The sequence below is a fragment of the Nyctibius grandis genome, chromosome 3, assembly GCF_013368605.1.
Source record: "Nyctibius grandis isolate bNycGra1 chromosome 3, bNycGra1.pri, whole genome shotgun sequence".
Taxonomy (NCBI): domain Eukaryota; kingdom Metazoa; phylum Chordata; class Aves; order Nyctibiiformes; family Nyctibiidae; genus Nyctibius; species Nyctibius grandis.
Genome location: NC_090660.1, coordinates 74,098,815 through 74,126,381, shown reverse-complemented (window position 1 = coordinate 74,126,381; position 27,567 = coordinate 74,098,815). Strand labels below are relative to the sequence as shown.

General features: G+C 43.1%; 2 protein-coding genes and 1 long non-coding RNA gene across 4 annotated transcripts in view; 2 read left to right on the top strand and 1 right to left on the bottom strand.

Moving 5' to 3' along the window:
* Positions 1-6,518: 6,518 nt before the first annotated feature.
* On the bottom strand, positions 6,519-8,864 carry LOC137661065 (uncharacterized). The gene is made up of 3 exons (XR_011047822.1): positions 8,660-8,864; positions 6,985-7,084; positions 6,519-6,648 (listed from the first exon to the last, which is right to left on the bottom strand). It is a non-coding gene; the product is annotated as an uncharacterized lncRNA (long non-coding RNA).
* Positions 8,645-27,567, top strand: part of PDE7A (phosphodiesterase 7A) — an 80,063-nt gene continuing 61,140 nt past the window's right edge. For both annotated transcript variants that reach the window (XM_068396399.1, XM_068396397.1), the window contains exon 1: positions 8,645-8,782. In XM_068396399.1, coding sequence (XP_068252500.1) covers positions 8,645-8,782 — 138 coding nt within the window. The remainder of the gene's footprint in view (positions 8,783-27,567) is intronic.
* Positions 8,765-27,567, top strand: part of ARMC1 (armadillo repeat containing 1) — a 141,715-nt gene continuing 122,912 nt past the window's right edge. Inside the window, exon 1 of the mRNA XM_068396403.1 lies at positions 8,765-8,782. The gene's annotated coding sequence lies outside the window, so the exon portion shown is untranslated. The remainder of the gene's footprint in view (positions 8,783-27,567) is intronic.

The window sequence follows — 27,567 nt, the reverse complement described above, 5'->3', positions numbered from 1 at the left end:
CCAAGGAGGCCTTAGCTTTCCTAGTTGCCTCCCTACATCCTCTGACAACAGACTTATATTCCTCCCAAGTGGCCAGCCCCTCCTTCCATGATCTGTACACCCTCTTCTTCCACTTGAGTTTGCCCAGCAGTTCCCTGTTTAACCATGCAGGTCTCCTGCTACCCTTCCTTGACTTCCTACCTGTTGGGATGCTCTGATCTTGAGCTCGGAAGAAGCAGTCCTTGAATGCTAACCAACTATCTTGGGTCCCCTTACCTTCTAGTACCCTGTCCCATGGGATTTCCCCTAGCAATTGCTTGAAAAGGCCAAAGTTGGCCCTCCTGAAGTCCAGGGTTGTAATTCTGCTAGCTATTCTGTTCCTGCCACATGAGATCCTGAACTCTACCATCTCATGGTCACTACAACCAAGGCTGCCCTCAACCTTCACCGCTTCAACCAGACCTTCCTTGTTAGTAAGGATAAGATCCAGAAGTGCTCCTCTCCTAGTTGGCTCATCCACCATTTGCATCAGAAAGTTATCATCAATGCACTGGAGGAACCTCCTGGACTGAGGAGGGCTGGCTGAGTAGGCCTCCCAGCAAATATCAGGGTAGTTGAAATCCCCCACAACAACCAGGCCCTGTAATTGCGAGACTGCTCTCAGCTGCCTGTAGAAGGCCTCATCACCCTCCTCATCCTGATCCGGTGGCCTGTAATAGACACCCACAACAGTAGCACCCCTGCCAGCCTGCCCCTTAATTTGCACCCACAAACTCTCAACTCGCTCCTGATCCGCCCCTGGACAGAACTCAATACATTCTAGCTGCTCACTCACATAAAGAGCAACTCCACCACCTCTCCTTAGCGGCCTGTCTTTCCTGAACAGGACATAGCCATCCATGACCACATTCCAGTCATGCGAGGCGTCCCACCAAGTCTCTGTGATTGCCACTAAATCATAGCCGCCTGACCGAACATGGATTTCCAACTCCTCCTGTTTATTCCCCATGCTGCGTGCATTGGTGTACAGGCATTTCAGGGAGCGAGCTGAGCACACCGATTTCACCCCAGGGGGATGGGAGGCCTCCTGGTCTACCTCAACACTAGAGCGTTGCCCCAGTGGTGCAAGCCCAGCTACTACCCCATCCCCCTTCGAATCTAGTTTAAAGCTCTCTGAATGAGCCCTGCTAATTCCTGTCCCAGAACCCTTTTGCCCCTACGACATAAACCTTTCCCATGTATTACCGTCACGCCTGGTGTCTTATAAAACCAGCCATTATCAAAGAACCCAAAGCCCTGCCTGTAGCACCAGTCTCGTAGCCAGGCATTTTTAGAGAGAATCCTACTATTCCATCCCACGTCATCACCTGAAAATGGAAGGAGGGAGGAGAAAACAACTTGTGCCCCAGACTCTTTCACCAACCGTCCTAGGGCCTTGTAGTCTTTCTTCATCCCCCTCAGACTACGGGATGCAGCTTCTTCCCCACCTGTCTGGAAGATCAGCAGGGGGTAGTAGTCTGTGGCCTTCACCAGGTTGGGGAGTTTCCTGGTGATATCCCTGATTCGGGCTCCAGGCAGGCTGCAGACCTCCCTGTGATGGGGGTCAGCTCTGCATATTGGGCCCTCAGATCCCTTTAGGAAGGAGTCTCCAACCACTAAAACTCTTCTCTTCTTCCTTGTGGAGGAGGTAGCTATACGCCTGTCAGGTTTTTCTGACTGTGGTGGGACCTCTGATATAGGTTGCCTCTCCACCACATCCCCATTGGACCGGCTGTATTCCACTAGGGCTTCATATCTATTGCTCAGAGGCACCTGTGGAGGCAAAGTAGGCAAGGAGGGCACTCGCCTTTTGCCACGGCCATAGACTTGCCTCCACTCACTCCTCTCCTCTAGGTTATTGTTCTCCTCTAAGTTATTGTTTTCCACCTGAGAGGGGCAGAGTACAGGTGTCCCTCGATCCTGGGAGCTCTCCGGCAGGTGCTCCCATTTTTGTTGCAGGGAGGGCAAAGCCTGGCTCCACCAGTCTATCTCCATTTCAGCCTCCCGAATGCTCCTAAGCCTTTCTACTTCGGCTTGAAGCCTTTCAACCTGGCTTTGCAGCTGTGCCGCTCAGCCGAGCAGATCATCTACCTGCTCACAGCGCACACAGCCCCCTGACACCACTGAGACGCTGTAGCATTCCCTGCAGCCGGCAACTTGCACCATTGCCTCCTTCCGTGGGAGCTCTGTCTGAGTTCCCACATCCATTTTGGTCTTCTTCTGCCGGGTAGATACCATTGTTCTTTCACTGGGAAATACCTGTTGGTGACACCCCTGGTTCACAGCTCCTCGGCACCTTCCTCGCCTTGTGCACTGGGAGGGAGTCAGCGCCGTCCCCAATGAGCTGCAAACTGCTGCGGCCTCTCCTGCCCTAGGACACACCCAGTCACTGCTGACTCACACAGTCACTGCTGACTCTCCCCCTCCCCTCTGGGCAGGGACTAGTCCCTGACCTCCAGGAGGCTTTTTATCACCCAATCAATCACCACCCCCAATCAACAGGGGGTGGTGCGTTTAAATTGCCCGCGGTGCCTCCGGCTACGCCCCCTCCTCTCCTGATTCGTTGCCGGGAACCTCCGGGTCCGGGGTGGGGGGGAAGCAGCTCGGGGCTGCTGCTCCAGGGGGGTCAAGAGTACGAAAACTGCACGGTTACAGCCCGATGCCGCCCTCGCCCCCGCACTAACCTCATCCCCTGACACTACACTACCCTCCTCATTCAGCAAGTGCTGGAGGCTCTCCTTGACCCTCCTTTTGCTGTTGATGTATTTGTAGAAACTTTTTTTGTTATCTTTGACTGTAGCAGCCAAATCAAGCTCTAATTGAGCTTTGGCCCTTCTAATCTTCTCCCTACATAACCTGGCAACATCCCTATAGACCTCCCAATTTACCCAACCCTTCTTCCAGAGCAAGTAGGCTCTCTTTTTTTCCTTAAGTTCTAGCCTAAGTTCCCTGTTTAACCAGGCTGGTCTTTTTTCCTGACGGCTTGTCTTCCTACACACCGGGACAGCCTGCTCCTGAATATTTAGCAATTCCCTTTTGAAGCATGTCCAGCCTTCCTGGACTCCTTTGCCCTTCAGGACCGACTCCCAAGGGACTCTGTCCACCAACCTCTTAAACAGGCTAAAGTCTGCCCGCCGGAAATCTAAGGCAGAAGTTCTGCTCTTGCCCCTCCTCACTTCCCCCACTATCGAAAACTCTAACGTTTCATGGTCACTATTCCCAAGATGGCCACCGACCCTCACATCCCCCACTAGTCCCTCCCTGTTCACAAACAACAGGTCAAGCAGGGCCCCTCCTCCAGTGGGCTCATTTACCACTTGCATGAGGAAGTTGTCCTCCACACATTCGAGGAATCTCCTAGATTACTTCCTCTCTGCCATGTTGTATTTCCAGCAGACATCCGGCAAGTTGAAGTCGCCCACGAGTACAAGGGCCGGCGACTGGGCGGCTTCTGACAGCCGCTTGTAAAACACCTCGTCCGCCTGCTCATCCTGGTTGGGTGGTCTATAACAGACTCCCATCATAATATCTGCCCTGCCGACCTTCCCCCTGATCTTCACCCATAGACATTCAACCTTGTCATCCTCATCTTCCTCAATTTCGACACAGTCCAAGCACTCCCTAACATACAACACTACACAACCGCCTCTCCTGGTTTGCCTGTCCCTCTTAAAGAGCTTATAGCCATCCATAGCAGCACTCCAGTCACGAGAGTCATCCCACCATGTTTCTGTGATGGCAACCACATCATAACCTTCCTGCTGTACAGTGGCTTCTAGCTCCTCCTGTTTGTTGCCCATACTGTGTGCATTGGTGTAAATGCACTTCAGCTGGGCTAACGGTCTTGCCCCCGATGCAGGCCTGTCGCCCCTAGGTTCATTTGTGGCTGCCCTGGTCTTATCCCCCTCCCCCATCAAACCTAGTTTAAAGACCTCTTGATCAGCCCTGCCAACTTCTGGGCCATAACCCTCTTCCCCTTCTGACTCAGCTGTTCTCCATCCAGCATAAGCATTGACTATGAAATTAGCCTTAGGCAACTACTCTCTAGGTTAAGCCTCTAAAGTTAGGGAAGATGAACTTGGGCCACAGAGTAGATAAAGCTAGTGCAATATGGGTGAAAAAATGATTGGAAACCATTCCCAGAGGAGTTAGCAAGGGTTGACAGCATATACTAAATACCATTCTTCATGTCTCTTCCAGATCTTAGACTCCCTCATTCATAGATTTTCACTGTTGACCTGACTGCTTTCGAGAGCGTGCTTATTAAATCTGCAGATGACAGAGAGCCAGGAAAGACTGCAAGTATATTGAAGGACAGGACTAGTATTCAATCTTAAGCAACCAAAAAAAAATGGGGTGAGGAAATCACAATGCACTCAGGTAAAGGCAAGTGCAAATTATCCCACTCAGGGATATCCCACTGAGAGGATGGCTGAAAGTTCTGCAGGAAATGATCTGGGGGTGCAGGGGATGGCAAACCAAACAGGAGTCAAGGATGTCATATTGCCACAAAAATTCAAACAAGCCCCACGCAGACCCAGGGCAAGGCAGAGGGAAGGGACTCACCACATGGGGACAGGAGTTTCAACCGGGCTGCCAGAAGTCTGCAAGTCCTATGGAAATATTCACTCAGACAGTAACTCTGGGTAGAAAAAAAGATATCTGGGTATGTCCCAAAGAAACGGCACATACTGAAAAAATGTGTAAAAATGCAGTTACTGAGGATGTAACAAATGAAAAGATATTTTCCTGTCTATAGAAATAAAACCCTGCCTTTTATACCATGTAACTTCTTCAGGTAAGAAGAAAAGCTAAAAACTCTCTTGTGCTTGTCTTGATCATGTACCTGTACAAATATTTGCTCTGTTCTTGGGGTGTTCTCAAAGTACAAGCATGTTATGCCTTTGAGGATCCTTATTTTCTGTTTTGTACAAGAATGGGGGAAAAGCATTCTCTTCTGTTCAGACTGTTCAGTTCTGCCAGTGTTAGCCGGCTGCGCCCCAGAGTGGCACTCCATGCTACGCAGTTAGCCCAGCAGAATGTCTTGCTGGTGTACCTGTGTGATTTCATCCTCTTTTCATAGTAACCAGGAAACCAAACTAACTCAGATTTTGTGATCTTCCATCTACTCATGTGTACATGAGTACCCCTCTTTGTGATAAAACTGGTCATTGGTAACGCTTCTTCCTTGCTTGATAGCACCCTGCAAATCATAATGATGTGTAAAAGGCATTAACTGTAAATACGTAAAGAATCATTGAAACTTTATTAACGCTCCCTAAATTTAATAAATTCTGATATGTAGGCTCTATTAAAGGCTGTATCTACCATGATAAAGAAGCCACAACACACAGGGCTTATGTAGGCGAACTACGGCACCTCATGATGCCATATGATGCATTTAAGAAGTGCGGCACCATGGTGCTCAAAGGACTCCATGGTTCACAAGGAAAACAATTCAAACAAAATGCTGGGAATTAACACTTTCGTGTTGCTACACCTCTATAACAAAAATAAATAAAAACCTCCTTCCTGTGCTACAAGATCTTAACTTGTAGCAAGACAAGACAGCAGAACAGGCAGGGTATAAGGCATAGAACATGTATTCTTTTTGTAACAAACGTATTTAGGCTGAAAATATGTGACTTATGCTGTAATTCTAAGGCTTTGTCTAACATCCTGAGGTGGGATTCTTCCTCATAAACTCGTACAAGGAATCATCACCTAGCTAATATTACTTCTGTATTTATTAAAAATACTGATTTGTGTCCTGGAAGCAGAACACTTATGGAATCAGTCACTGCCCAGAAAATTTATGCTTACTTTGTAAGAATGTATTTCAGATTCCTTAAAGGTGTTTATGTAACATTAATTAGAGATCAGAGATAATTTGATTATTAGCACAGGAAAAGAAAATGCTGATTATGTTATTTAAGGATATACTGGCTCAGACTGAGCGCTAATATGACCTTAAAGAACTAGTTTCAACTAGTCATATGGAATGTAGAGCTGATAGGAAGACACATTATCAATAATCTTCATTTATAGTTTGACCTTGTGGGATTGAAATATATTCAGTATATTTAAGTATATTCCATGAAAGTAAGAATTGTTTTTTTTTCTCTACAAAACATGATATATTGTTCATAAATTGAATTTTAGATTAACTAGAGTAAAAATCCATCTTACCTGAGTACAGAAAACTAATTTGTTACTAGTAGGAAAGAACCAGAAGTAATTTTGAAAAATGAATGGGGGAGGGAAATCCTGACTCCAGTGAAGCTGGTGGAGTTCTATCAGTAACTTAAATGCACCATTGATTTAATGTAAGCAGGCCAAATATGAGTAAACTGTCAAAGAATGCGGAAGAAAACCTGACATACCTTAATCACTGGAAAGAAAAGGCTGCGTATGTTATTTTACGGTGAATTATTATGTGCTTATATATTTTTAATTATTACATGCATATATTATAAAATCACACTGGGAATGCTTGTGACATTTTTATTTCATGAAATGGGAGAAAAACAGCTAAAGAAAGCTTTTATGATGAGGCAGATGATCCAGTGTCCTCTCTCATGTGTCCATACATCCATGTGGCTATCCATGAGACAATGTGGGATTGCAGTTCTGCAAAAAAGAACGAGGTGCATTTCTTAACTTCATAGCTCAGCATAAAATGGCCATCAGTCCGCATCCATAAAACTTATTTCTACAGCTAGTTCAAACGATGAAAATCCTCCACACAAACCACCTATTCTTTCCAAATGGGTTCCTCCAAAGGCATACTATCGCCTGTAAATAATCATTATCATGTGAAATCTAAACCTTTCTGCCAGTAAGCAAGCACTCAGAAGAACAATGTATTATGCAGAATAAAATCATATGAATCATTTTGCAAAATCTGATTTTTAAGTGGGTACAGGCACTTCATATATTATTCAAAGAATAGAAACGTTCCCTTACCTATCATGCTATATTTAGACTTTTTTTTATGATGAAGAAACAAAAGAGATGAAAGGATGGAAAAAAGCAGCTTCAGCAACAGACAAAGGGAGGCTTAGTCCTAAAAAACGAACCAAAGTTTAGTCCTAATGTCCCAGCTAATGTGATGCACATAGCCATGGACCAGATCACCTCATGAATTATTCTATTTCTTCCTTAAAGTCCAATTCCCCGAATTGCGTGGTTTGCCAGGAATCTCACTTTTTACCTTAGCACAAATTACATTGTTTTCTCTCTTCACCTTGCAAAGAAACAGCCCTGAACATTCTAGAAAATGAACTGCGAGGATTCAAATGCAAATACAAACTCCTCTGCGTACTGCTTTTGATAGATAATACATTTTAAACAAAACTGTCTTTCCGTGTTTGATTTTTGGGGAACCGCGCAAGTGGGGCGTTAAGGCCAGGCCGTACCGACTGGCGCTCATTTTGCCTCGGAAGCAGCCAGAGAAGCCAGATCCCACCCTGGGGACACCGCTGCCCCCTCAGCGAGGCTCCCCCCAGCCCTCAGCACACAGCCGGGGAGCATCAAGTCACACACCCCCTCCCGGCCACTACCGCCTTCCCCGCCCGGGGGCTCCGACCCTCGGCGCCCCGCGGGCCCGGCCCCCTCAGGCCTCGCCCGAGCAGCGCCAGGCACGGCACGTGCTCAGCCCGCCGAGCGGCAGGAAAGGGGGAGGGAGGTGCTGCTTCCCGCCCCTGCCCGGGCAGCGCTGCCGGCCACGGGGCGGGGCGGGGCGTGGCGGAGCCCGCCCGCCCAACCGTCCCCGCCTCAGCCCCGGCCTCGCCGCCGGTCCCGGCTGCGGCCGCCACCGAAGGCGCGAACACGAGGGCGCATGCGCCTGCCGCGGCGCGCGGGGCCCGCTGGCGCCGCCGAGCCACCCTGCTGCGCACGGGCGGGAGGAAGGGGAGAGTGGGTAGTTACGTGATGACGCTCTGCGTGTCGCCAGTCGCGCGACCCACGCAGAGTCCGTTGGGCTTGTACCTCCTCTTGGGCCAGCGCGCTCGGGGCTGTTCCGAGTGGGGGCGGGTGGGACGAAGGCTTCCTCCCTCCTCCTCCCCCCTCCCTCCTCCCTCCTCCCCGGGTCCCCTCTCCCAGGGCCCAGCCCTTTCCCCCCGGCGGAGCGGGGCCGTGCGGCGGCGCCGCCTCCTTCTCCTCGTTCTCCTCCCGGCCGTGCCGGACAATAGGGGCGAGCGCGGCGTGTGTCTCACTCAAAGCGGCCTCCGCAGGCCGGCCTCGCCTCCATGCGCGGCGCCGGGTAGCGCGGCTGACAGCGGCTCCCGCCGGCGGCAGCGAGGCCGAGGGAGCGGCGGCGGTCGCGGGCTCCGGGCTGGGACTCGCCGCCTCGGGCGCTGACAGGGGCGTCCCGCTCCGTCGCCTCCTCCTCGCTCTCGGCGGCGTTCCCGCCAGGCTTTGGCGGCGGAGGACAAAGGCCCGGGGCCCGGCGCGGCCCAGCCCGGCCCCCCGGGGGGTGAGGGGGCGGTGAGGAGGCGCCGGGCCCCCGCGGGGTTTCGCCGCGGGCTTCCCCCCGCTGCCCCGCTGCGGCGAGCCCTGCGCGGGCAGGTGCGGCGGCGGGCGAGGCCGCTGCCCTGCGGGGGCTCGGCTCACGGAGGCTTCTTCAATGGAAGTATGTTACCAGCTGCCGGTGCTGCCGCTGGACAGGCCGGTGCCGCAGCACGTCCTCAGCCGCAGAGGGGCCATCAGCTTCAGCTCCAGCTCCGCGCTCTTCGGCTGCCCCAACCCCCGGCAGCTCTCGCAGGTAGGCACCGCCACCGGGCCCGCCCGCTCCCGCCTCTCCGCTGCGGCGGCAGCGGGGTCTGCGCCGGCTCGGCGTCGCACCGGTTCCCTGCCCGGGCGGGCGCCCCGGCCAGCTCCCGCCGTGCCGCTGCCGGGCGCCAGGCCCTGCTTGTGGTGTGAGCGGGAGCTGGTGGTGCCGGAGAGGGGCAGCGCGGGTGGGCTGGCGGCGGAGCTGCCCTCGCGGGCGCCTGGGGGGCGGCGGCAGGGGCGAGCGGCCTGCTTGCCCCGGCCGAGCCGCCGGTCGCCCCTTCCCCGACCGCTGCCAAATACCGGTGGCGGAGAAGAGAAAATAGAACATTTTACAGGTTTATGGCTAGTTGTTTTCGAGGTTATCTTTTTAGCATTGGCTGTAATGCGAGCGATGAACTCCTTGGGGTTTATTTCCAAAGCCAGTGAATTACTTGTTTCTTTTCTAATTTTTAAACTAGGGTTATTTCCTAGCTTTTTAGCTTGGGCTTTTTTTAAAGGGTCTAAGTTTCCTATGGGGTTGCCAAAAGCGGCAGTGACTTTACTGAAATAATGAACATGCACTGCAGTGTTTTATTTGGGATGCTAAGCTATTTCTCCCTCCAACTCTTAAGACTTGGCAGTCTGTCTAGCAAGAGACAAAGGTCCTTGGCTTTTTCCTTTCCACGGTATTGTTCCCTGTCTACATTACATCGATCACAAGATGAACTATACTGTATTTTGTTTCATCCGATTGTGTTGGAAATACTACAAAAAGGGTCATTATAACTGTCAGGACAAAAAGGAGGTTTTTCTTGTGAACACCGCCCTAAATTTCTGAATATGTGTAAGTATGGTTTCCCAGCAAACAGTGATAAAATTATATTCTGGCAGAAGGCTCTGAAGAAAATTTGGAATTATGGTAGAAAGCATGTGTTTTAGTGGGAAGCAGCCGGTTTTGGTTTCTAGGGGTTTCCTGTCATCTCTAGATGATAGGACTGTTTCGGTGCTCTGAAGCATGTGGTCCTTACAGAAGATGTTGTCTTCATTCTTTATATGTGTAATGGTCATTTTTTGTTGTTTACATTTTTGGGGTATCCTATTAAGTTATTCTGCTTTTTCATGACTTGTTCTGCTTCATATGTGCATATATAGAAAATATAGAGCTACCAGTCTCTTGGCTTTGTCCCTGGTTTGGTAGCAGTGAAGCTCTGCGTGTATCTGAGCATTAGGCGTGTGTATGTTTGGGAAGAAGAATCAACAAAATATGGAAATAATTATTAGTAAGCAAATGAAGATGAACATATGTTGACAACCCTCCCTTCCCTGAGTAGGAATCTAACAACTGACAAAAACTTTGTTTTTATGACAAATTAGTTTTCCACGTAGCAGCTGGGTTAGGATGTTTTCCATTTGTACCGCTTGGTCCCAGTTGTACTTGGTGATGGTGAATTTTCCATACCTATAAGTCTTCTTGAAAATCCAACCTAATTTAGCACGTTTTGTCCTGTGCAAATACGAGAAGAGTCTCTCTTGTTTGAAGTATTCATGGTCTGCTGGGAAAAGGAATAAGCAAAATGGTCAAGGTGATATGTTGTATTTATTCCTTTTCTGTGTGGTCTTCAGAGCAGGTGATGCATGAAGTGTATACAAGCTTATCAAATTAAGTATGGTATTGACATTTAAGTATTTTTTTTTCCAACTTTCAAGCTTCTCAATGGATTCCTTGTTTTCTGACCAATATGCTACAGGTATATTGGAGTGAGTCACAGGGAGAGGTGCTTGAATAATGTGTAAAAAGATGGAAACTATATGTATGCTTGACCAAGTAGTGCTTCCTTTGAGTAAACCAGAGAAATAAGCTTATGCATTAATAAAAGGAAATTGGGATATTTAAGTGAGGAAATCTTTGCTGATATTGGCCAGCTGATCAGAGTACAGCTATGTTTTGCTGTCTTTACCTTTTTTTTTCCTTTCCCTGAAGTCTCCTGCACATAACAGCATGGGAATGTCTACCAGACCTGCAATCACAGGCTGGTGTAAATGATGGACTAAGCAGCATCACCAGTGAGATTAATGATTCTATGTAACTTCTGAACTTAATTTCACCTTGCAAGTCTCCTATAAGACTCCTAGTATTGCAGTTCCATTGCTGTTCAAAGAGATCTGAACCCTTACCAGTCTGTCGTTTTCAGTCTTCTGCTTGGGCTAGCTTTGAGCAATAGGAGTAAAACTGGAGATGGGTATTAGCAAACTCAAGAAGCCGGTCTGTACAGCCAGCATTTTACGTTAATACGCATTTGTCAGATTTTCTTAAAAAAGGTAAGGTCTTGAAAATTGAATTCACACTTATAGATTAAAAGTGAAATGATTTAGGCGTGAGACGTTTTAGGCTTATCCTTTCAGCAAGGAGGTATTTTAGATGGGAAGCACAGGTGAGACAAATGCATGCTAAATTAGACAGTATTTAATTGTGATAATGCTAAGCAGGCAAATATTTATCTCTTTTAATATTTTGTTAAAGCTTCACTAAATGGGTTCAAAATGGACTCTGTGTTGCTTTTGCAAAGCTTAAATAAAGTGGTGCTGGAAATGACCTCAAGAATTCTGGTCTACTCCTCTCAGCCCCAGGAAGGATAAATTGTACTTACGGTATTATTAGCAGATGTTTGTGTAATCTGTTTACTTAATCTGTTTTTTAAGATACAGTCTTATGAGATGCGGTGAGCTGACATAACTCATTGCTGAAGGTTAAAGTCGTGACATTGGGCATGTATTATTGCTACTTCCTTTATGCCATCTCTGATGCTTGTCAAGTGTTTGCTGATTCAGTTCACTAATACAAGCAGATATTAGTAGGGTAGCTGCCAGCAATCTCTGAATAAAATAGACTTAGTGAAGTTTGTCAGGACTGATTTAAAGGAAAGGATGGTACCACTAGGCTTTTGAAACCCGTAAAAGCCTCAGATAATAGAAATAACGCAATCTCACTAGGCAACTTAGCTGTTGTTAATAGTGCTTAACTGTTCTTGTCATAAGAGAGTTCTTTCATAATACTGAATTTGGATCTTCTTTGTGGCGATTTACACCTGCTGCTAGCCCCAGTAAATGTAGAGAAAAAGCTTATTCCTTTCCTCCTTGCAGTTTTCTTTTGTTAATTATTTCCCCGTTGTCTTCTTTTCTTTAACCTCAAAGTATTAATAGCAAAAACAGTAAAAGTGACATCTGTTACCTGGAGGTTATTTGTGATATTCTTTTGTTCAAGTCCAGTAAAGTGAAAAGCTGCTATTGTATGGGTTTATACAATTGTTTGAGTTAATGGTTGTCTTTGAACATGAAATAATTTTAAATGCTAGTGTTAAAAGCTGTTTTTAAGGGCACTTGAGTGGGTAACTCTTGAAATGACTAGGACATTTCACACTGATGAGATTGAATTTAGGTGCACTGTGAGATAAAGTGGAAGTGGTACCTTGGATCATACATTTAGGGTGTTCATTCCAAGTGTTACAAAACGATGAGTTTTTTTTACATTAAAGCTGAGCTTTCAGAGGATGATTTTGGATTCTTTGCCTCATCTGGTTTTTAACTTGTGTTGTTAATGGTAGTAAAAAAGAGTTTCTAAAACTGTCTGTACTTATTTAGTGTGAAAATTTTTAGTCTGATTTTTTATTGAATAAGGGTTTATAATGAAAACCATTTTACAAACGTAGCTGCAAGCACTTTGAGATTACCTGTCCTGCGTTACATTCCCCCCCACCTCTCCCCAAAAGTTGAATTGACATAAACATATCTCATATGAGTAAGAAAATTGCCTAACCTGCTATTGTTGGCTCATTTCTATCCGACCTTGTAACTGGTTTTGCGCTATCTTCAGTGCCTCCAAAAATGGCATCAGTGGTATCTAGTAGCAGAGTCTGAATAGAAGTAAAGATCTAGTTTTGGCCTTTCTGTCCTTAAATGTTTGAAATTGATGATGGTAAAGGAAGTTATCTCTTAAGGATGACATTGCATGAAGAGGGAATGGAGCAAATAATAGAAGACTCCATTTGAATCTCAGAAATGTAGGCACTAAGTCTCTGCCTGAAGTACCAAGTGTTACTGTGTACCAGGTAGTACCATGTACTGCTACCTGGTATTTGATGATCTAGTTCATCAGTAAAGAGATCCCTCTTTACTGCATCTCCATTTCATGCATTTAAGCAATATAGCATCAGGCTTTGTGACTCTCCATGTTATATGCACCTGAACAGTAGACTGCAGGTAATGCACATGGAATCCTAGATTTGACTTAAAGAGGAAGCAGGGGGGAAGAAAGTCAGTAAGAGCAGCTGGAAGTGTACTACGCTGGTGGATTCTTCAGTGAAGGTACGTGCTTCCTCTGAAAAATGTGTTCCCCAACATCAACCAAGTGGTTTGGCCACCTTTTGCAGTGTAACTCCTCTTTTCAGATTTGTCACCTGATGTGATGCAGACATGTTTCGCTCTGCATTTGGCTTTACAAGTTACAAGACATATCCGAGAGGTGTGTTTTTATGGTCTGAACATAGGCATTGGTCTTTAATCCCACGGTTGTACCTTTTTGCTGGGGAAGGTGTTGCCATGACCTATTTTTCCCTTGCAGCTGCTCATTTCTTCTGCATTTTCATCTTAGTTGTGTCAACTTCTTTTTTTTTTTTTTTTTTTTAAATCAAGTTATTTTTCAGCCATGGCTGATTCGTAGTACAGTTTCACAAATGATTGTGCCTGTTAGTAAGGAGGAAGCAGTACGCCACAATCCTATACCAGGAGTAACGAGGGGTTGAGAGGTGGAAGGAATGCCTTAGGTTAGCCCTGCTATTGAATGTGGAACCTTACCCTAAACCCCTTTGTTTCCTCATCCGCTGCTTTTTATAACTTTTCTTTTATACCTTTCTAATCCTTTCCATCAGTGTTTCTCGGTTGCTTCTTCTTTTATTAGCTTTCTCCTGCCGTTTCCCATATCTCTGCTGTATGAATAATTAGCAACTTAAAATAATGAAATAATTTTCATGATGTGATTCCTAGCCTCTGGAATTAGTTCTGTGTGTTGCTGCTATGCTTGCCATTCCCTTCATCTTGTATTTATTGCGTCTGGTTGCTGAGATTGCATCTATTCATATGAGAGGCAGAGACTGACTCTGACTCTACGCACAGCACGGACAGGTTCTCATTGGGAATTTCATGCACTACAGTAATTTTATGTAGCAGTTCATTTTTAAAATGCTCTCTGAGTTTTATAACCAATTAACTTTTTCATATGTTGTAGTGTAAAGCAACATTGGTGCTTTCATTCTGCAAAAGGTCATAGCAGCTTATTTCATGGCCTGTAATTGCCTATGTAAGATCTAAGCAGAATAATAGTTTAAAGTCCCCATTAATTAGATTGTCTTAAATCACCAGAAGTCAATTCTTCTTTGTCCAGATTGTGTAATAGTATGTCTTGTGCTTTGTATGAACCTCAATTTTCTGATGCTATCTTTAAAGAGAAGTTGTTTGAAAAGAGAGATTGCTATGTGCCCCTTAAGTTGTGAAATATTGAATTTTAACCATAAAACAATTTAACAAGAAGTCAGCATTAGTATATGAATATTCAATATTCTATATTAACTAATAATACAGTAATGTAATGGAAATACAGGTTGTTGGAATTAGAAGTATTTTGTATGGGGTGTCTGTTTCAGCAGCTTTTCTTAAAAAAAAACCCCTGTATTGGCTAAGCCAGTCTGGTTTTTTAGGTTGCTTGAGTGAAACAGTATCCAAATTGGGTTAATTCTGAGTCAATATGGTAATATGCTCAATTATGAGGTAAAATAAACTATCATAAAAATCATGTAATTTTCTGACATTTCTGTTGTTCTTCTGTTTTGGCATGTGGAAAATAATGTTGAGGACATCTGCAGTTTGAATCCTTATTTCTTCAGTTCTTTTATTTTCTGCAGAGCCTGTCGGGGAAAAAAACCCTGGTAATAGTTAGAATGGTGATTTGTTAGAACAATTCTCTGCCATTTCAGTGACCATTGGCTTATTGTTTTCTTGTGTTTCCCTCATCACTCAGTATCTACAAGTTTCCACTTGTTTTCTGCTAAAATTGTAGGTTTCTGAATATACTTGGTCATTTTCTAGCATAGAGGATCTCAGATTCATGACTATTTGCAGGTCCTGCCAGGTTATGGCTCACATATGAGAAATACCTTTTGGATTGAACTAAACCTGTTGTATTTGCCTTTCTTAAAAATTCACTGGATCTACATGGAAATAGTAATTTGGCAGCTCAAATTAGACTTCCACCCCCAACCCCGCAGTGTGAAAGCCAAGTAACTTGGTTGTCCTTTACTGTGTAAATCTTCGTTAACACACATCAATACTTTCCATTTGTGAATTTGTACAGTTGGGTGTCTGAGATGTAAATTCATGTATCTCATGATATGATTAAAGGAATGTAGTGTATTCTGTTAGTTAGAATGTCCTTTCCTTGTAAATGAAGGACTGAGGACGGACATGTTAAAATCTTGAAGGGTTTAATCTTAGTCTCGGAAGTCATGCTAAATAATGCATTTAGTGCAAGTAGTCCTTTGTGTGCATTCACAGCTAAATGAAAGGTTCAATTCTACTTGAGAAAATTATTTTGTATAAGCAAATACAAGTGTTTCATGTGTGCACGCACATGCATGTAGGGTCTTACAGGAAGCATGTGTCTGGGACCAGGAATGGAACATAGACCTCTCAAATTCCACTTCAGTGTTATACACAGAAGCCCTCATTGGAAAACTTGGAAGAGTTTGTGTTTCATTAGATGTGAAGTTTTCCTCAGTTTGTTCTGATTATGTCATTAACAAGTAACTGCAGTGTAAATAAGCACCCCATGCAATCCAGCAAGGCAGCCTGCCAAAGAGAAAATATTTTATTATAAAAATGCAGTTCTGGAAAACTGGATTTAAGGGTTATTTGGGGAATTGTTTATTTGTATATTTGAGTCCTAGATGTATTGTAAGGAATTTGTAGCCAAATATTTTGTTTTCTTTCTGGTCGAAAATAAATTTGTGGCTGTTATCTCACCTTCCCTGCCCTCCTCCCTTCCATACCCTGAGAATTTTTATTTCTGTTAAAACAATCTAACTCCTGTTTTCCTCCCACTCCCCCCCTACTTTGTACACCTGTGATACGGCAATCTGATTTATTATCTTCCTGACCACACTCCCACAATAATTATAATTAAAGAGATTCCTGGAGTCAGCTTTTCATCACAAGGTAGAGGGCAAATTCTTTTCTCAGCTCCTAGCTGAAAGCATGAAGGAGCCAAAATTTGCAGCAGGCCCTCCTCCTCTGCCTGCCTGAGCATCAGAAAGAGTATGCTGCAATGAGAATAATGAAGATAGCTCTGTATTAGCAGAAGCTAATTTCTCCCACGCCTTGCTGCCAGACAAGATATGTGGAGAGAAAAAGAGGCTGTTTCCTCTACCAGTGGTTAGTTGTTGTTTTCTTTTTTTTCCCATAGCAGAGATAGCTGGAGGCTACTCTGACTAGTAAAATTGGATATTTAATACATGCAAAATACAATCAGTTGCCCACTTTAGGGCAAGGGGTCAATTCTATCCCGAGGGGAAAAAAAAGACAAAGGAAAATATAGAGGAATCTGTTCCAAGGCTGTGAGGGAAAAGGTTATAACAGGAAGGTTCAGACTTCAGTAGGCGGATCAGCCTTGGTGCAGGAGAGGTTTAGCATCTTTGTGCGCAGTCTCTGTCTGATGTGGTGGTTCTTACTTGTCTTAGAAATTGAGGTATGTGTGGTGTTGGGATGCTGACAAGCAAGTGATTTCCTGAGGGACTCGATTATATGTCTAGATCAGAAAAAGTTAACGCTCTTAGAGAAAATACTCTTTTTTAATAGTATAGTCCAGTACTGGAGGGACCATGGCTGTCATGACACAGTGACGCTGGTCTGTGTTATTTCTTGGTTTATGTTTGTAGCTAATACACTCCGTATATTGATGTTGCAGTTGATGGCGTGCTGAGGAGATTTCACATTTAGTCAGGCATGAATTTGCACTTCCGTTTTTTTAAACTTTTCAGTAAAGTTCCTGTGCAACGCTAATCTCCTGAAATGTGTCTGTGTGGTGGTGGTGGTGCGGGGGGTGTCTTGTCAGTAGCGCCCTGCCTCAGCTTCTCTTTTGGAATGGTAAAGGCCTATAGCTAGTTTTCAAAAAGTCCGGAGTACTTAAATTTACTTGATTGTTACTTGTGGAATTTTAGACTTTAGATTTCAGCAACTGCAATAATTGAGCTCTTTCTGGTATTGGGCAAAGAAAAATCCCCAGTTGGTTTTACAGCTGCTGTCATGGCTTAACCCCAGCCAGCAACTAAGTGCCACACAACCGCTTGCTCACTCCCGTCCCCGGTGGGATGGGGGAGAGAATCAGAAGAGTAAAAGTGAGAAAACTAGAGGGTTGAGATAAAGACAGCTTAATAGGTAAAGCAAAAGCCACATGCACAAGCAAAGCAAAAGAAGGAATTCATTCACCACTTCCCACGGGCAGGCAGGTGTTCAGCCGTCTCCAGGAAAGCAGGGCTCCATCACACGTAACGGTTACTTGGGAAGATAAACGCCATCACTCCAAACGTCCCCTCTTCCTCCTTCTTCCCCCAGCTCAATATGCTGAGCATGACACCATATGGTATGGAATAGCCCTTTGGTCAGCTGGGGTCAGCTGTCCCAGCTGTGTCCCCTCCCAGCTTCTTGTGCACCCCCAGCCTACTTGCTGGTGGGGTGGTGTGAGAAGCAGAAAAGGCCTTGACTCTGTGTCAGCACTGCTCAGCAATAATGAAAACATCTCTGTGTTATCGACACTGTTTTCAGCACAAATCCAGAACACAGCCCCATACCAGCTACTGTGAAGAAAATTAACTCTATCCCAGCCAAAACCAGCACAGCTTTAAACATAGTGTGAGAGTACTCGACAAAATGTCTGTGTATGGAAGTAAAGGGAAGGAGTTTTCTTTGATGTTCTTGCCTATTGTGAGAGATCTAGAGAGTAACTTCATGGAGTTTTGTTCTGTCATTTCTTCTGTTGTGAAGTTTCCTTCAGCATGGTAATAATAGGAATTTCTGCACTTTTCACTGGACTTAATTTATTTAATCAGCTTTTCCTAGCTTGCTTTCATTTGGACAAAATAAACTGACTACATCTTTGTCCAGATAAAACGTCTAGTATTTAGCCCACAAATTGACAGAGGAAATGGTAGAACTTTACTACCTGAATTTAAAAAAAAGAAAAAAAGTGAACTTGAATTTTTTACCTTGAGAATCCCGTAATGTCCCAAAAACTTAAAAAAAAATTGTTGTCCACCCCAATTTTTTTCGTTCTTTTGAAAAGGGTACTGGCTCTCTTCTGAATATAGTCACCGTGCTCATATCTTTCTCACTTCAGTTTATTGTGAGAATTTTGCAACCTACCATAAATGAAGACCAGCAGAGCAAATTGCAGGTACTAAATTCTTTAAGTTTTGCTTGCAGGGAATGTGTTGGGCTTGTACTCTGTGATCTGTATTGAGTTTTAGGCTCATCTAGGGAGATGAAGCCTTTCTCCTCCTTGGGAGTGTTGAATGGTTGAAGCTATAGTTACCTTGGTGTTTTTCTTTTTCATGTGATATTATGGCATTATTTTTGCCAGTGCTCTCCAGCTTAAGTTGAGGCCCGAAGGGATGTTTTGTGTCTTAATAAAAGGCCCTTGGTTAAAATTCTTCGCCTATCACCTTTTGATACAGTAGACTGTAAGTGAAGTAATCTGCTGTGCACTACAAGGCTAATCCGTTTTCACAAGCTTTTTAGGAAAGATGATTTGAGAGGATTAGATGAGAAGTTATTATTCATGATTGGTTGACTAAGTAGGAAAGACTATTATGACTAATGAAGTTTAAGACTTTTTTCTTTATCCGTAATACTGCTGTATTACTATGAGAGCATAGGAAAGAGGCTATATACTAACAAATCTGATTGTATGGAAACCAATTTGGGAGCCAGGAGGTCAAGTTTTTCTTCTATGCTGAATGTGGCACAGGGTCTGGTTAGGGTGGGAGGAGGCAAAGATCGATAAGCTAAAGAATACCTCTTAAGCTCATTTCTTCATGTAATAATACACATTACAGAAGGGTTTTGTTTCTGACACTCCTCAAATTAAGACTGTTAAGTACGATGGATTTTGTATTTAGTATGTCATGAAAATAGGAGGGCAATTTCTTTAATTCTGCCTTGTTTGACACTCTGATGCTGCATTCAGTGTTTGGAGAGGCATGGTGGCTGATGATTGTTGTTACTGGGGACATAGTTTTTATTCTTAATATTATTTTAAACAGAAATTCTTCTTTTTCAGAGAAGAGTTCTATTTAATGTCTGCAGTCATTGTTCCAAGGCGCTTTTGGTGTTAAATGTAAGCAGTATTGCTTGCGCAATAACTGCTTTTAGCTGCGTATCTTTACTCCTCCTCTTGTGCAGACATTGGCACTCCTCTGACCTCACAGAAAGCTAGTTTACTGAGCTACAGCAACAGAAAGCCCGTTCCTTTTTGTAGCAGTAATTTTCTGCTTATTTGGCTCTCCCTGGCTTTCTTGCAGGATCTGAGGAGTGTCGGTGCAAGGGAAAGAGCAGGCACGTGCAGTCAGAGGCAGCACAATGTGTGGCAACACTGACTCAAGTTGTTTCCACTGCAGCTGGAGGAATGTCCAGAACAGCTGACAACTGTGTGGAATTGTTTCACTTTCTTCCCAAACAAGAGAGGGCTGAATAATTCCCTGGTGTTGTTCAGATTAACTAATGCACTGTATTCTGCTATTTAGTATTCTTGAAAAAGCATTTTGCACCCCATCTTTTATACATTAGCATTCATGTAACTTCAAAATCTGTAATGTCATCTTTATTAGATGAGTCCACACTTCTATCCAATATCTAAAAAATACAGGTTTGACTTGGTAAAAAGAATATTTTAAAAGGACTGTTGTTAACCATTGAACAAATGCTTGATAAAGTACATTAAGTCAAAAGAATCTATATTTCTTCCTTTTTTTTTTTTTAAACTGTAAAACATTGTTTGGAAATTTGGGTTAGTAGACTTCTTCAAAATATGAAGTTTTGGGTTTGTTTTTCTCATATGTATGAATAGTACATTTAGAAATAATGTACAAATGGAAGGTTATTTTCATATGAAACTGAAAGTGTCTTTCCTTTTTGCATTTTTTACTGAAGTAGCTATGGTTGTTACAGTTTATAAATGAAATGTGTTAAAACATGAAGATCAGTCCTGTCTTTTGTCTTTGGAGAATTGCTTAGAATACTTAAAAGGCTTGCTTGTGTGTATGTGGGGGTGTCTGTATATATATGTATGTGTGTATATATATCTATATATATGAAAATAAATATATATATGAAAATGTGGTAACTGAATAATGGTATAGTGGGTGCTGCATAGATTCAGAAAGAGGAAAAAAACAGTATGCTTTGTACCATTTGCTACAATGTTGTCCAGTGTCCAGCAAGTCACAGGACAAAATAATATCCTAAATATATCAATTTCTGGAAGATTTGTTGCTTTCACTTAATCTTTCTAAGCAAGAAGCTTACACTTATTAGATCGCTAACCTTTATCATTTACAGCAAGGTTTTAGAGGCACTTGGTCAGAATGAACAACGGATAAAGACACATAGTTTTACACTGTTGTGAGTGCTTCAGGATGATGTCAGGTAACTGTTGGGATTGTTCTTTTTAGTCTTTTTTTTTTTTTTTCTTTTCCCTTTCTCCAGATCCCTAGTTGTTAGGTATTTCCTTCAAACTTTGTGGAGCTTGCCCTGAAGCATGTCTTAGGCCAAGGACGGTCGTACCATAATAGCTGTTCTCTATGTTACTGAGTTGCCAAGTCAAACAAATTTGGATTGACTGAGTACATGTGTGCACAGTTGTTCAGCCATCCGTTTCTGCTGAATTTAGTAGAGCACACAGTATGCTGATTATGTTGATTGGCAGAATTATTTTGAATCCTAGCCTGAAGTGCATCCAGTTCTGTGGAAGTATTTGTGGATGGGTTCATTAGGGGCCTGTGTGGAACCCAACCCCTGTCCTAGAAGAAGTGCCTTGAGGGAGTTGCCAATGCTGGTCTGCCCAGTGCAGCACCATGAGAACATTCCTGGGAACCGTCAACGTACAGGAGGTAAGACAGGCCGTACTGCTGATACATTTGCTGGATCATGATAGAGAGAAAACTGTGGCAAGAAATGTATTGGCTTCCATTTCCTGCATGCTGGCATTCGTGAGAGGAGAATTGATCAGTAGCAGATGATTGTTCTGCAGATGAAGTAAAACTTGAGGATGGAAAAAGTGATGTGCACGGGCATCCTTTCTTAGTAGCTCTTCATGTTTGCTGTAGAAGACACCATGTAAAGGTCTTACCTGAAGTTTCCTTTGTAATATTTGTGAGAGCAAAGAATGAGGACTGGCTAAAGGCAGTGTGTGAGAGTTGTGCTACCAGTGTCTTCTGGGGTTTGTTCCCCTTGGGAGAAGGTAATTTGCGTGAAGTGCTTGATGGCAGAATGTTACCTCTGCATTGTGTGTTTTGAAAGCAGTATAGTTTTGTTCAATGCACACATTGATCCCCATCTGTTTCATCTGTTCTATTTTCTCACCTCTGCTGCCTGGTTTGTGACATTGCTTTCTTTACATTCCTACGTGGTGGCCCAGGCCTAGATATGTCCTCTCAAACCCTGTGTGCAAGTTTCAGGTGTCTTTATGGGGCCCAATACTTCACTGTACTCCAAAAGTGCCAATGAAAATGAGTTTGGTAAATAAAGCACATGGATCTATTGCAAAAATATGGATTATTTATGATAGTAATATGTAATAAAGTTTTAAGCAGATCTCTGCTTTTTATGAATTCCATGGATTTCGTTGCTTTGGGAAAAAGAAGGAAGCAGCTCTGATCAGGAGGAGAAAGATGTGGACTTCTAGGGCTTCCATGGACACCTGGGTTTGTGTGTGTTACCATGCAGTGGTGTATGCTTTCATCCCTGCTTCTCATGAAGTGATATTCTTTGCTGGCTATGGGCTGTGTCACTCATTCTCTGCAGGGGATGAAAAAAAGATCGTGCTGCAGAGAGTATGGTAGCGCCTACACAATACAGGGAGGCCTCCAGTGAGGCAGTAGTTGCTGAGTTACGGTTTCCAACATTGAGCTTGCTTCTCAATCACATCTTCAGTGTCTCTGTATCAATTTTCTCATCCTTGTTGAAACTATATAGTGGCCTCCAGCACTGCCAGAGAAGTGAGACAGCTCTTACTCTTTTGTTGCAGCAGTCTTTTAAACTTCTCTTGGGGCCTCACAAGGATGCAAACTGCTTCACGTCCATCTGGTCAGTGGTATTGTCCCATAGATGATATAATTATCTGTGCTCCCAGTTTGGGCCCCCTGTGCTACTGCTTTGCCTGGTAATTGCAGCAGATCCAGGACTGCTGCCTGCATGCAGCTGGGTTAAAGTGGCTGCATTTGAGGCGTGCCTAGCACGCAATTCACCAACAGCGTCGGCAGCCCTGCCTCTGGATTGCGGGCTGACTTTGGGTGGGTGCAGGATACAATACTAGGCGTAAGAACTTGTGCTCTAACTATGGAGTGATGGTGTCTTTTGGAGCATGGTGGTTAAAGTGCTTAGTAATTGAGGAAGAGAGGTAGTTGTTGGTTAGAGTTGAAGTGACTTAACTTGAAAAAGGAAGGACACAGGGAAGGAGAGAGAATCCTGGTTTTGGAAATGAGCCTGCTGATTCTACTGAGCGTTCAGATAGAAAGTATGGTTACAGTTTCTAGTTTCTGCAGTTTTTTCTGAAACCCTCCTCTTCCTTTGACTGCTGTGAGTCTTCTGAACACCCAAGTCAACCAGTAGAGAATAGAGGCATGAAATAGTTTATAAAGAGGGACTGTGAAATATGCTTTTTCCCTTACTCCACAATCTAGCAATTGGAAAGAGTTTGGTAAAAACACGAGAGGACTAACAAGGCATCTAGTAATGTGGGTTAATTCGCCCCATAATGAACTGAAATAATTCAGAGTCAGGTTTCATTCCATGAACAAACTGATCTGGCAAAAAACCTTACATGCAGGCAAAGGAATTAACATCCTATCATTCCAGTACCTTTTTTAATACCTTCTTTTTTTATATTCAATCCCAGGCATCCTGCAGGTTTTTACTGTTTTAGCAGTCCATGTGCTTACGTTTTCTAGTTCAGGAAAAAGAAACATATTACTGAAAATTCATTGGCACATTCACAATGTAATGCCTGGGTTCAACAAAGAGAGCAGATTTGCAGTTCTGAAGACAGGTGAAATGTTTGTGTAGTTAAAATGGATGTTTAGTGAAGTGATTATGTTCTTTAGTTTTGCAGTATGCAGGTCTAATTATGTGAGTTTCACCCTAGCCACATACATTTTTTTTTTTTTTTCAGTTTGCAGTTCTGAACTAGATGCGTGTGTGCTAGCTGGTTACACTTACTTGGCTGAAATGTGCAAGGGTTGTCTGCATTTTAAATCTTTCTCAGTACTGTTACGAAAAATAATGTTGCAATAAAATCAGGAACTGAAATACTGTTAAACTTCTGCTCTAGGGCTGAGGAATTGTACAAGGACTGTAGGTGAGATAAAAGGGACTTTGTCATCTCTGCCCTAACAGCAGTGACCTCTCATGTCCTGTGTGGTCTGGTTGAAAGGTGCTGTTGAAGCATCCGTCTCCCCCAGCATCTCTGTTACCATCTCAGCTATGCAGATACACAGAAGTGTATCCCTTCACTTAGCTGTTTTTGAAATCTCTCCTCCTTCCTAAACTCCCTTTCCAAGTCTTACAGGCTCTTCTGTAGGCTCTTCTGTCTACCATAGAATATGGTAGTTCTGCTCCTGTACTTTTGAGGGGCAGAGGGACTCATGCTTAGGCAAAAAGGGTCTGGTCAGTCTGTAATTCTTCACACTGCTCTTTGAGACAGAAAAGGGATGAGAATGAAGACATAAATATACATAAATATTCTGGGATCTGATGATGCAAGCTGGGGCCCAGGAACAGTAGTATAGAATTACTGTTGCAGATACTGTAGTAGGCATTAGTGCTAGACTCTTTGGTGTTGCTTCCACCTTTAGTTGCAGTGTCACTCTTGTAATACTATATTGCTTTTCCACTAAATTAAATTAATGTATTTATGCTTATTTGTGAAAAATTACTCTGCGATCAGGACATGTCTTTCCTAATAGTTTTTTGATGCTAGATTTCCAACACTTATTTATGCCTCCAACAGCAGCCATGGGATATTCTGATTACTGGGCATGTTTTTTGCGGCGGAGAGCAACGTGATGATTTCTGCCTCTTTAGCTGGGAGAAGGAGTCTCTGGTTGGCTTTAAAATAAAATATTTTCTTCTTATTCCATGGACATTAAAATTCCTGCTAAAGGAATGTTCACCTTCATGAGTACATTTCAAGTATTAAGTATCAAATGTTTCTGTTTGACTGTTTTTAGTAGGTGTTCTGCTATAGGGAGCCTGAAGAGCTGTGAAACTGCTTGCTTTTATAGTTCTCAAGCAGTGTTTGAAGCTAACTAGTGGACAGACCCATAAGGGCTGTGCTTGGTAATGCTGACTCTTCATCATACTATGTGAAAACTCCAATAACCGGTCCTTCATACTCACGCAAACTTTTATGCGCTCCATTTTCTCTCCTACTGTCTCATCTAGGAAGAATGCTTTTTTTTAACCTCACAACTTTAACTGGAATTCATTTTCTGTCATCAAGCAAATATGTAGTGTTTAGGAGGAGTGTGAGCTGTGCTTTTTGATGTTAAATACACAGAGGTAAAATATTTCAACAGTAGTGTGAAGGAGAAAAAAAGCTATTTGAATGTGTAAAACTAGCAGGAAAGATAGGTAAAATGCATAGCACAGCCTGTAATTTAAAAGGAACAAAAACTCGAGTGGGAGGGATGTTCTTGTGTAGATTTTTCAAATGTTTGAGTTAAGAGTTCCTATATAGTGGTATTTAAGAACTGTGCATGCTTTGGTCTTGTCCTTTGATTCCTTGTAAGGGTACAAACGGTGGCCCAAGTGCAGCCCTGTGCTGTTTCTGTTGCCAGTGGTCAAGGGACAGACTAGATCATTCATTCGTTCTCTCTGTCAGGTGCACAGGCACAGTCTTCAACAAGAAATAAAGGCATTTAAAAATGTTATGTGTGGATGGACAAGCTTTGGAATTACGAATTTTCAGGTCTGCTACTTTAAATTGTCCTGCAATCGTAGGCCAAGTTATGGCAAAAGGGTGCTGTCTTGAAGATGATTAAGGAGTTTTCCATATTCTAAGAGCAGCTCGTGGGGCCATGGGGCACAGATTAATTCTAATTAGCCCATGGTGGAATGTGTCATTGAGGTTTTTAAAACTTTCTGTTCCATAAGGTAGGTATACCAGCATGTTTCTCAAGATGTTTCACCATGTTAAAATCCACACAACACCACCTGGAGGGTTCTTCTTTGAATTGCCAGTCTGCTTTGTGATGTGTATCTCCAAAGCCAGCTGACAACTCAAAGCAGTTGAACATCTGCAGGGACCACATTACATAAATGTGTTGGCACCAACGTCAGTTCTTCCCACGCATTCAAATGAAGCTGGTATGGCTGTACTGTATCTTCTTAATCAGCTTTGTCCGGCCATCTAGGTGATTTGTCTTTGGAAATGATGTCAGTTACTTAAGAATTTGCGGTACCTCACATATGGGCAAGGAAAGTGCGGTTGTAAGATACTGAGCAGGAGGAACAGAAGCTGAAGAAGCTGGTGATTAAGTTCCCTTCTGGAAGATGAGACCTACAGAATGTCTTCAGTATTGGATCTCTTTATGCAAACTGGTGTCAGGGTATGCAGATTAAATGAAAAATAAATGTCGTTTTCCTCTGAAGTGAACTTCTAGGCTGTTTTTTTGGTGGGTCTGCGTTGTTTTTTTTTTTGTTTGGAAAAGCAAAGTAACTGATTTTATGGGCAATACTAGCTGCCTTGGTGTTGCCTGGAATATAGGGACGGCTGTGCATTGAAAGCGTAGAGAGCAGCGCTCCGGAAGCTCTATCTGTGCTGACAAATGTAAACAACTCCAGTTGCAACTTGACTATTCTTTACTGTCTCACAGAGTTTCCAAGTTCACATAAGCTGGTTAAATTCTTTCCTTAAAAGTTAACTGTTATACAAGTATGATACATTCATTGTAATTTGCAGATAGTCTTGATTTAAATGACTTGATTTAAAAAATGCTTTGTGTGTCATGGCAAATAAAAATTTATTTTTGTATCCTGTTGCTTTCATTCAAGTACAATAGGTGAAGCATCATAATTACAGCTATTGGAATACGTACATTTTTTATTCCCAGGCTTTTATTCTTATTAGTGGAGGGCGTTAAGAGAATGCTCTCTTATTTTTTTATTCAGCCCTTCTTTTTTTCGGCTTTCGTTTAAAGATTGCATGTTTTCAGTAACTCCTAAGATTTCAGATCAAATGGTTAGTGTTTCTGTAACAATTAACTTTGTTTAGTGTTTTTCTGTTGGTGGAAAAAGGGGAAGTGAAAGTCTTATTTTAGTGTCTTGAAATTACAAACATTGATAAATGTTGCATCATAAAGATGGTGGGTGATTATTACATTTTCATGTGTTTTATGCTTTCTAAAATAGATTTTTATCTTAGCCATTATATTATAACCAAGTATATTATTCTGATAGTATTTTGGCATGGGTTGGTGCTATTCCTGAAAGCAGTCTCTTCATAGAGGATTTCTGACAGTTTGGGGATCTGCTCTTTCAGGGATGGCTGGGGGACGGAAAGAGCCTTGCCAGTTAGTACCTGACTACCTTTCATTTGTACTGTTACAAGAAACTTTTTGTGTGGATTAATGATTTTGGTTCTATCAACAGACAGACTGTTCTTTTACCAGCACAATAAAAACCTAATGTAAAGTAATCATCACACAGATCCACAATGTGGCATCCTTGATATCTTAGAGACCTTCGTTGTGACATACGGACTAAGTTGTGGGCTGTTGCCATTTTGCAGAAACCTAGACAGGAGTGCAAGGAAAAAAAATTGATGGCATACGTGAGGAGGATTCTGTAGATTTAGAAGGAACCTGAATCAAGATACTGCAGGTAGTTTTATCAATTTTGTTAAAGATTAAACTGTCTTTGTTGGTAGTGAATCAGCTTTTTATATCAACAGATATAATGGACTTGTTACTTCATTGATAATCATTACAGAATTGATATGCCATTTAGGTGTATTACAATTCTTAGGTATTTGGAAAACCTCAGATATGAATCTGTGTAATACTTGACATCATGCATTGTTTCTAATTATTCATTTATTTTCTCTCCTGATCTGATGATGCTTCGATGCTTTCAGTACCGGATACTTTTTGGTAGCTTGCCTGACAGTTTTGACCATAGGTACAAAAAATGTTATTCTAGAAAGCCAGATTACCTCCCTCCCCATGGTCTCCCCCTCCACCAAAAAATAATTTTTTTCAGGAATGTGGATTAATATCAGGTATGGCAAGTGATTATTAGCAGGACTATTTTAATTTCAAGGGATGCCACTGCTATGATGTTGATTTGGTCTGATGGAGTTGGACATCACCTGCAGTTTAAAAAGAAAAGGAAAAAAAGTCTCTTCCCTACACTGAAATGATGCATGTACACATCAAGGCAGTGAGTCACCTAGTATCCTCTATTGGAGAAAGTGGTTAGGAA